The 11,037-nt window shown below is 40.5% G+C and overlaps 1 protein-coding gene and 1 long non-coding RNA gene across 4 annotated transcripts in view; one reads left to right on the top strand and one right to left on the bottom strand.

The window, feature by feature from the left end:
* Positions 1 to 11,037, bottom strand: part of LOC124055379 — a 55,259-nt gene that overhangs the window by 27,811 nt on the left and 16,411 nt on the right. The window lies entirely within an intron of this gene.
* runx1 (RUNX family transcription factor 1) overlaps positions 1 to 11,037 on the top strand; it is a 42,437-nt gene that overhangs the window by 20,187 nt on the left and 11,213 nt on the right. For 2 of the 3 annotated variants that reach the window (XM_046382155.1, XM_046382157.1), the window contains 3 exons: positions 4,734 to 4,885; positions 5,015 to 5,125; positions 8,161 to 8,317. In XM_046382155.1, the coding sequence (XP_046238111.1) occupies positions 4,734 to 4,885; positions 5,015 to 5,125; positions 8,161 to 8,317 (420 nt within the window). Of the gene's footprint in view, positions 1 to 2,125; positions 2,688 to 4,733; positions 4,886 to 5,014; positions 5,126 to 8,160; positions 8,318 to 11,037 lie in introns of those variants that run through there. The other variant, XM_046382156.1, reaches the window with a different exon arrangement.

Here is an 11,037-nt window from a genome sequence, read left to right as displayed (position 1 = left end):
GCATGATGACCCATTGCTATATGAATTGCTATGAGCATCAAAACTGACTTTGTTTCCATAGAATATCAGTGTACAATTGGCATAAAGCCTAAAGTTTTCTCAGATATATCGTTTCAATGCATCCTTCAGTGTTTGAATTATTTATAAGTGTGGTTCTATGAGGAATAAATGTCCAGTGTCAGGTTTAATGACACTAACTTTGATGAAATTGCAGATTGACAGAAGTGCTACAGACGCAGGTTTAACATGTTGTGCTTGTAGGAAAACTGTGCTGAACACAAGCAGAGGAATGCAAGGAAAATGCTCATTATTAGTGCGGGTTTGTTGTTTCTTGAACTCAACTTTTCACGCATTTAACAGTCAGTTGATTTTTGCATTTTTTGCAAGTTTGAGACTTCTGAATTCCACCAATGGATTTCAGTGAAAAAGGAAAAAATAGGCCCTCGGAGAGGCAGTGAAAAATAGATATTTCCGAGGGCAAATCACGTCGCGTCCATCTCAGGCCGAGACAAGAGTGCAGGCATTTACATTTTTTATCATCCCCCCTTTGGCAACAGAAGGATGGATGCAGAGGCGAGATTGGCGTGCGCCTAAAACTCATCCGACAGCGTGTTGATTTAACTCAAATCAAATCGACTGACACCCAGAAAAACCTTTCCGAAACAAGCAGGTGCACAGGGCACACAAATTTTATGATTGTTTTTATAAAACATTTTAACTCACTTCTTATTTAAGAGCTATTGTGAAAAAAGGACCCTTCTTAAATTTGAAATGAGTGTTACATCTTCTTACCTTGAATGATCTAACAATGGATTAAATGTATGCTGAAGGTGAATTATGACAGGATGCATGCTGGGATGCTGCGCAGCTGATAGACCTCATAAGCTCAATCAGAATTAAATTAAAGGAAATAACTGGAAATATTAAATATGTTTTTTAAAGATGTTTGATTTTTGTCGACTGAATCACTTAAATCAATATCACACTGAAAATGTTTTTATCAGTTAAAGAAATATCAAATCTACGTCAGTAAGGCATTTTCCAGATTTATTTTATCCATTTGGAAGAAGCAATAATAACAACAACAAAACACAGATGACATAAAATATGCCATAAATTAGAATTAAACACAAATGTAATTATAGAATGGTGAGTAAAATTTGCATTACAATCAATTTAAAGATTTTATCCTAGAAATGATCTTACTTACACCTTGAAGGTAAGAAAATAAGAATTAATTAATAAGAGACATGCAATTACTGCAGAACTTATTTGAACTGACAGAAAGGCCAAATTCAACTGCAAAAACTGGCCCTTCTCTGTGAATTCAAATCATGATTCGTGATCAGTTTGGAGGAAAGAAATTGGAAGGCAGCTCCAAATAATTTGGGACATGTTAGAAGTCATATTTTAACTGTTTCTGTTGTCCATAGACAACAACAAACAATATAAAACTCACATTTTTTAAATGAAGTCTGGCTTGAGCGCTCCGATGGTGTATTTTTGATTTGTCGCTGCTGTTCGTTCAGAAGCTCTCAGGAGGAAACATGTGGGACCACAGTCATGACTTAGATCACCTACTGCCCCCTATTGTCTACATCCGGTACTAACAGCGTGGTTTGGATGCGCTGCCTTTATTTCCATCTTAACCAGTCACAGTGAAAGTATTTCTGAGAGAAAATAAGAGAGCTGGGTTTGGTATATTTGGAAATTCTTTCTTCCACATAAGTCACAGGAGTTTACTAATTTTTACTTGGCAATTTTATTCTGAAGCGGCTGTTTTTAAATCCACATTTGTCTGCAAGATGTATTTCCTTGTCATGTCAAATGTATTTTCGCATACCGCAAACCGTATTGCACAGATTTCACACATGATCCCTTACTATATCACAACGTTGTGTTTGACCACATTCAAAGGGATGCAGTCTGGCTCTGCTTCAGCATAAGAGGAAGTGCGAGCCGCCCCCATAAGTCCCGCCTCCTCTCGGACGGACATAACGCTGATTGATCAATCACTTGAAGGCGACAACCAGCGGCGAGCCTCGTCATTGGCTGGGCTGCTCCGTGAACAAATGAGATGCAAATCCGGAGGTCTGCCGGTAAAAGCCTGGCGCTGTCAGCGGGGATGTCCATTCATCTGCGGGGGAAGGGACAGAGACATTATAGCTGGGGAGCAGAGAGATACGAGAGAGATAAGATATTAAAAAGAAAACAAAAATCATGAAAGGCGATTTAAAGTAAAAATACTTCATACTTTACCTCTCGCTTCATGTTTTGTTGGTTTCCTTTCACTTTTGATGCCAACCGTGTGGAGGCTTAATTTCAGCTGCGAGGAGTCAGAAGGACTTTTGAAGACTTTTCATGAATCCACCACAAGCCTCAGAGTGAACTTCATTTTGCACGGAGAGCAAACGGAGAGACGCACCGGTGTCTGAAATCCGCTTTGGACACCGTTTCGTGTCGGGCTTTCGCGCACTGCAAAGCTGAAATCCGGCGCGTCTGGACGGGATAAGACGCCTCAAGTGGGCGATTTTTTTTACGGGCAGATAACAAGAAGTGGACGAGCTCCCGGCAGACACACAGAGACGCGTCCGTGCGTTGAGTTCACATCGGGAGGTTTATAGTGAAGATCGGCTTGTGGACTCGCTGTGGCGCACAAATGGTGTTCCTGTGGGACGCAAAATACGGTAAAAGTCCCTTTGCTAAAACGAATTTACGACATTTCTCTGTCGCTTTAGGCTGAGCGCCGTCGCGGGCTTCAGCATCACACGCTTGGTCTGTAATAATGTAATGAGAGGGAAGAATCGCTCATAAAAACAGAAACTCTTCCGCTGTTTTTCCTGGCGGTCTGACCCTAACAGCTGCGCTCTGAGCCTGTTTGGAAGTTTCACATCATTTTATCTCCTTTCAGTCTTAAATCACAGACACAAACACTGACAGTTTTTATATATACTTGTCAATTATCAAATCTATAAAGTACTCTGACATGACGAAGACGATTATTAACACCAATGTGACCTACAGTATAACAAGTTTAATATCATGTTAAAATATCCTCATGTGGTGCTCACTCATATTACACGCTTTGAAGCTTTGATGATATTTAATAATTACTCATAACCATATTCTGATGTGATTATAAGGCCATTACGATGCTTAAAATGTACAGCATGGAGTCATTTGTGTTATGTTCACAGGAGATTCACAGGACAGATATTACACTTTTTTCACTATTGAAAAAATATACACATTTCGACACATCTATGATCTACAACACTTTATCTTTCTCATCTTCTCTTTTTGCTTTTTCGCAAAATTTGTCAAAATTGTTTGCAGTCAGCTCAGGAGGATTTTGGTCACAGAAACCCCTTAAATGAGAGACTTACTAGACAACTTGGAGTTGATTTTGTGGGGAAAAAAAACAAAAACAATGATAAAATTATGATACAACATCAGCCAACAGTGTTGAGTGAAAAAGCCGTTCACCTCAGCTCACAGAGCTGCTGCTGTGGCAAAGTGAATTCTGATGCTTCAGCCGTTCGGCGCAGAGCCGACCGGGGCCGGAAACACAGTCTATAACCCCACTGCTTCTTATACGATCTTCAACTGGTGTATAGAAAATATTATTGTATTACCACCTGTATCACAACTAATGAAATTAAGGACATAAACGAGGCAGGACACATTTTGTACAAGAGCTTCAAACTTCCTCCACAGCAGCTTTGGTGGCTTTAATCTGCCCAGAGACCACACGTCAGTCAGATCTAAGATTATTCCAACATTTTTAGGGTTTCAGCCTCCCATTAATATAAGCTCATATTTGACTCGAGATCTCAATAAGTTTAAATGTGGTTTTGAGTCCCCTGTGCTGAAACCGCTGGCTGCTGGTCGAGCAGCTCAGCGAGGCTGCAGTTGTACAGTATAGTAGCAGTGGGAGGGTTTCAAACTGTAAACTAAACTCCAAACCGCCAGCATGTGGCTTCAATTGTGGGTTGGCTGACTGACAAACCAACAGGAGCCACTGACTCTGCTCATTTATCAGATTCCCTCTGCTTCATTCACGTCTCTCAGAGGCGTTTCTGTCTGAAACTCTGAACAAAAGGGAGGATGAGGGCAGGAGTGTTGCTGCGGCCCTTAGTTTTGTGAAGACACACTCTGGTATTCAAGTGACTGCAGTGTGTGTGTGTGTGTCTTTATCTGTTTAATCTGTGTGCTTGTGTTTATGTCTGATTTCATACATCCTCTTTATTTCTGCCGCAGTGATTTGCATCATCTTAGTCATCCAGCTCTCTTAGCTTTTATGTCGCAAAACCCTTTATCTTTTCTCTGTTATAAGATTAAGGCCAGATCATAGTTAACTCATATTTTTAGCAATTAAAGTTTTAAAATATCTAGAAATCTAAAGAGCATCCAAAATGACAGCAAATTTTCAAATGTCCAACCAACAGAACAAAAGCCAAAGATTTTATGGAAGACTAAGAAACACAGATAAACATTCACATATGAAACCAGAAAAAAAGCTGAGACCAGTTCATTTTTTACATCTTTGCTTAAGAAGTTACTTAACCATTAGTCGACTGTTAAAGTTTTAGTTAATTAATAGATAATTTGGCGTATGGTTCACCTCCTCTGATAGTCGTCTGCATTTGGGGACTCTACAACTCCAAACTGAAGACATTTATTGCAGCATTAAAGGAAAATGAACTCAAATAGCCTCATCTATTCTGTGTCAGACCCAGCCCCCGGCCGGCGTTACACCCCCCCCTCCACCACCCTCGCCTCGGGGGGGAAGATGGCCGAAGCCCTGCCCCTGGGCGCCCAGGAGGCCGGAGGCGGGGCCGCACTGGTGGGAAAACTGCGCATGGCCGACCGCGGCATGGTGGAGGTACTAAATATATACACTCCTTAAATAAATCATAACACACAGTAATGAGCGGCACACAATCTGAAACTCCACACAGCTCGCCGTTGAGTTCAGAAGGTGACCGTGATGGGTTTTTTTTTTTTTTTCCAGGTGATCTCCGATCATCCAAGTGAGCTGGTGAAGACAGACAGTCCCAACTTCCTGTGCTCTGTGCTGCCCACACACTGGAGGTGTAACAAGACTCTGCCCATCGCTTTCAAGGTTAGTGTATTACTGTGTATTTCTACTCCACTACATTTCATTGACAAATACAGTCGCTTGTTACTTCACAGATTAGGATTTGCATGCAAAACATGCCAGCTATAAATAAACTATCATCTCATAAAATAATGCAGATAATCACACAACACTCTGCAAATGAGTCCTTTTACTTTTCATACTTGCAGTACATTTAGCTGATAATACTGCTGTACTTTTACATTCAGAACTTTGACCTGCAAGAGAGTTTATTTACACTGCAGTATTGCTACTTTTATTAGAGTAATCTGGTCTGAAAACGTCATGCACCACTGCAAATAATACAAGCATGAAGGCTCATTCATCCTTTCAGTTATGTACTGATAAATGTTAGATAGTAAAATGTGAAATAAATATTCAATATCTTAAATTTACAAGAATGGAAAATGAAATAATTCTTGTGTCATTGATGTCACTGCACTAACTGACTCATTGACCAGTTATCTGAAAACAATTGTGAGGTGTTTGGAGCTGAATGACAGTTAAATGAAAGTTCTCTTTTTACTTAAGAAGAGTGGGAGTGAGGAACTTAATGCGTATTTATTATGATTAATATATTCCCCTAACAAAACACAACAAAACACAGCTGTACCTTGGAAAAACTGGTTTTCTGCTCTGCGGTGAAGTAATTTTTAGATAATTCACTGGGATTTTAAAAAGTTTATTTGACTTAAAAGCTAGGAACATGTTTCTTTCAAACCAAAATATTGCAAATGCAAAATCATCAAAGAATCTGATTTCTAATATATTGTAACAGATCAAATTTTTTTCTTTTAATTTCCTTACATGTAAATTAGTGTGTCAATTTACAGATTTTATACCTTATTTCTACAAGGAAAACAATTTCATGCACCCATCATCAGTGTTTTTACATGTGCAGGGTGACGGGTTAATTTTCTTCGCAGCGTATTCCCTCATGCATCGAAGTGTGTGGATGTAAACGGCTTTCCTGCACTTTGAAACAAAATGCATTTGTGGAAAAGCAGCTTTCAGCCGCAGAACACACAACTGATTGATTTATTGAGTTTTATACATTAGTGTCCGCACATGCCTGTGAGTGTGTGTGAGTGTCTGTGTTTGGTGCATTACGCATCATTATGGAGCGTCATGAGCGGATGTCACTGCCTTTTACTGATAATGGATGACTGTTATGATGCATACACACACATATACAGTATAGACACACACACACACACACACACACACAAATAAACATTTCATGCACAGTCTTCAGTTTGCACAAGTGCAAAATCTGAGTGCATACATGACAACGCACACACAGGTACAGTGTGTATGTATTTACAGACAAGAATGTAGACACATATGCTCACACGCAAAGACACACACACACACACACACACACACACACACACAGATGCGCACACTGATAGCTTCATAATTGTTTCCTTCATCTTGTTTATTTCTGCTGGGCTGGTTTCATGCTCCATTGCTATCACTCTTGCGATTGTGTGTGTGTGTGTGTGTGTGTGTGTGTGTGTGTGTGTGTGTGTGTGTGTGTGCGCATGTACACGTGTGTGTGTTCGGTATTCCTCTACCCATTCTTGAGCGTAAACTATTCGGAGACCAAGACCCGACCTCGGTTGACAGAAGAGTTTTTTTCCAGTCACATTCAGGCTCGGATCAATACTGTCATTGGTGGATTATTGGTACATCAGCATATTGATACTCCAACTCATTCTCAAGGCCACTTTGATGGTAAATGACAGAGTCTGACCAATATTTTATTGTCCCTGGAAAACAGTGTTTTTGTTGGATTCTGGATTAATTGAAAGTTTTACTCAGAAGTGTGCCAGTTATCATGGAGTGTGATTACTCACTTGGAGAGCTCAAGGTTAAAAGAGAAGCTGCCCATAGTACAGAATCTGTGGGGTCATTTGCACACTGATGGCTTGGTGTGATTAGCGTTAATATGGAAATCGGCTTCCCTGGCTCTGCATCTGCGTTGGTGTGGAGGAGGAGAATGTGCTCTCTAGTGCACACACTGTCACACATTTCCATGATTTGATTTAACTTTTGTTTAATCATTTGCATCTTTTACGTGACATTTGAGAGCTCGAACAGGCTAAAGCTGTGTTTTTTTTGTGAGTGTGTGATCTATTTTAGGACAATAAAATGGACCTCACCATCAAAAAGGAAATCTGCTCACCGATTAGCATTTCATGTCCATCACCATTTACCTTGGATCCAGCAGGATACAAAAACAAGAGTCAAACTTCATTATCATGTGACAGTTAGGGGCTCAGTGCAGCTTGTAGGTGTGAGCGCACGTATGATCTTTAAAGGGACGGTTAGATCTGACAGCCATAAACATTCAAATTAACGTCCATAAATCCACTAAAAAAGCACAGAAAAAGGACATTTCTCATGACTTCAGATCCCGCCTCATAATCACTGTGTGTAATCCACCATAGCTACAGTAGTTAATACCTAACGACTGTGTCTTTTCTCAGATATCTGTGGCGGATGTAGCGTGCCTGGTCACATGACCTCCTCAGACATTATGCAGCTGGCTGTATTCAACAGGATCAGGACTTTTGACTTGTGTTTGCTACAACAACAGCAATAGATACACACACAAACCAAAAACAGGCCACCCCACATACTGCTTTCCCCATGATTTCCCCAAAGCATGATGGGAACTGTAGTGGAAGAGCCCAGAACATGTTTTTCCCAAACAAAAGAAAGAAAAACAATAGAAATTACAAAATCCTTCTTTCAAATGATATACCGTATATTTATGTATATATCAGATGGTCCCACCAACACGGTTTCATTTATCCTGAAACACTGAGACGGTCTGACACTTATTTGAAAACAGGGAAAAACAACTTCAGATCAATAAAGACAGCTGTTCAGAGGCAACACCCAAAACATTTAACAATCACCACGTGAGCTTATCAAACAGAAGGCAAACAGACACTTCAGTGAAACAAACAAAACTCCATCTTCTCTCCTCTCTTCTCCCCTCATGTCACCAGGTGGTTGCCCTGGGCGACATCCCTGACGGCACCCTGGTGACGGTGATGGCGGGAAACGATGAGAACTACTCAGCTGAGCTTCGCAACGCCACGGCCGCCATCAAGAACCAAGTGGCCAGATTCAATGACCTGCGCTTTGTTGGCCGCAGTGGAAGAGGTACACGCACAATAACACACCAACACAAAAGTACTGAAAATGGTGTTAAATACTAGTGAGAACAATGTCAACGTTTAAATTCTCACAGTGGTTGAAATTTCATCTGTGTAAGTAGCTTTGTACGAGCACATAACACAAGCATGGAGAAATTAGGGGAAGTACGAGTGAATAAAAACAGTATTCACACAACTTCCTCGTTACACCCGATTCAACGTCTGCCTCACTCTGCCTCCCCCATCTCTCTCACTGCCCCCCCCACAGTCTGCCTTTAACAGACACACTAGACCACAGTTATTCTAAATCAGTCACAGGCAAATGTCTCAACTTATCTATTTAAAACACAGGACCTGTGTACACAAGCCCTTCTAACACTCACACATTCACACACACACACACACACACACAAATAATGAAAAAAAGAAGACAAGCACCCCCCCCCCCCCCCCCCCCCCCCCGAAAATGGAAATATGGGAATAACTGTCAATGTATGAAAGATTGCACAGCCCTGCTCTTGAAAAATGAGCACATTAATGATTCATGCACACTATAATTCAAATGAAGAAAGTTGAGGAGTAGAAATTTGTTTTCATGCAAATTTAACTGCGTAGAGTACAATGAGGTCCACTCTTCCTGCATCACTCTGAGGAGTATTTTGCTGTTTTTTTTTTTTATTAGCTGGTTCAGTGTTGGTTTAGGCAGGGAACCCACGCCTAATGCTTTGATATTCGTGATCATCTCTGTAACTGTTTACTAAAAGTTTTCTTTGTACCTGCATTCTTTGTTGTGTGTTTTTAAAACCCCTACTACTGTTGTCATGATTCAGAGTCTACAGACACGCTGTAGTGAGGGTGCACTAAGGCAAATTGGCACTTTGAGCTAAATGCTAACATCAACATGCTGACATGTTAAGTTGATGTTTAGCAGGTGGAATGTTCTAGCATGTTAGCATGCTAACAGTTTCCAATTAACAGTAACTGATGGGAATCTCATTGGTAAAACAGTATTGGGGCATAAAAAACTTAAAAGATGAAAAAGTCAAAGGATCACCAATCATTTATCCTGAGAGAAACATCAATATCTGAACCAAATTTAATGACAGCTTATCTAGCAGTTGTATTTCAGCTTGAACCAAACTGGTAGCTTCATTTATTAGTCAGTGACCAGAAATGACAAACCGGTAGTGATACTTCTTCAGCCTGGAGGTGCAAATACAGCATGATATTTTATCCTAATTACTGTACTGCACATTGTTTCCTTCAGAGATGGTATCCAAAACCATCAATGTGTTAATCCATCTCTCAGCACTTTGACTTTTGTACTGCCTGTGACACTCAGCTCGAAGCATTTTGGTTTCTACTAAACACAAACCATTAAAAATGCCTCACAAATGTATGGTTTGATGTTTAAAAAGCTTCAGAGCAGGTAGTCACTTTGCTTTTTATCAAAGCTACTCAAACAGGAGGAAACAGAGAATTTGTTGGTGACTATTTAAACAGCAAAGCTCTACAGCACAGGAGAATAAGATATATATTCTACATTCACACACAATGCTTGTTAGTAATATGATATCTATTACTGGTTTGGCTCTGCACAAGGGATTTGTTGGCAATAAGAGAAAATATAAAACATTACCAGACTTCTCCTTTAACTTTTGGTTTGCTGAGAGTGTCTGACTTGTGCCAGTTCTGTCTCTGTCTCCTGACATGATAGATGTGATGAGATTATTTCTGGTCGAGGGCTCTGCGTTGTTTCAGGTGCTTTTCCACCATGACTGCTGGACTAAACCGTGGATATTTTGAGGGCTTATGGTATTGTATGATAACAAGTGAAGTCAAGCTGCACATTGAGAGAGTTTCTTCACCTAAAACCTCTAAAATGCCAATAATTGTCTGTGTGGGAAGTGGTTAGTGTAGCAGCCGAGAGCAATGAGTGGTTTAGTGGTTTGACTAGCGGTTTCTCTGAATGTGTTTCTGTGTGTGGGTGGGAGTGACTGTCAGAGTTCTCAAACTTAGTCATCATTAGTCAGTGTTCCCTGTTTTGCAGAAGCACAGTTACAACACACCCAGAGAAACAATGATGCACTCACGATCTGTGCAGTATTGAAACAGTGTTTACGACCGTGGCTAGTTGCTCTGTGGATTTGCATCTCAGTCGCTGTTTTTCTCATCACAAAGGGTCTGAGTGAATTCTTCTGTTTCGCTTTGATGTTGATGATTTACAGAGTCAGTTTTTGAGTTAGTAACTGGAGCTGCAATGCTTTTATTAAATCCTGCTCAGTTTGAAATCAGTCTACTGAAGCCTGTTTACAAAAGCGCTGATGATGTTGAAATCATCAGAGGTTCAACAGTGACTTCACAGGAAGTTGCTGACTCGGCAATGATACAACAAAGTCAACCAGTTCTTTCTAAGTTGTCCTGACTAAACTCCTTTTCCTCGTTGCCTTTTTCTAGGCTGTGTCCACACTAAGCCAGCCGCTCTCACACTAGAAAGTGGAGCTTTTCTAGAAGGGTTTCCAGACAGCAACAGTTAATGAATACTGCAGCCCCCTCATTCATTTCATTTAGAGCACTACATTCTCGAAATGCAAGGCAAAAAACCTGGCGCAACTTTTCCTACATGTGATGTAATCTGGCAACAAACTACGACAGCAAATCAAACATATGCAAGGCCGCATTTCTTATACCACCACAGAGACAAAACAAAGCAAAAAAGAAGCAGCA

Source organism: Scatophagus argus, chromosome 24 (genome assembly GCF_020382885.2).
Source record: "Scatophagus argus isolate fScaArg1 chromosome 24, fScaArg1.pri, whole genome shotgun sequence".
Classification (NCBI taxonomy): domain Eukaryota; kingdom Metazoa; phylum Chordata; class Actinopteri; family Scatophagidae; genus Scatophagus; species Scatophagus argus.
This window is presented reverse-complemented; position numbering and strand designations above follow the sequence as displayed.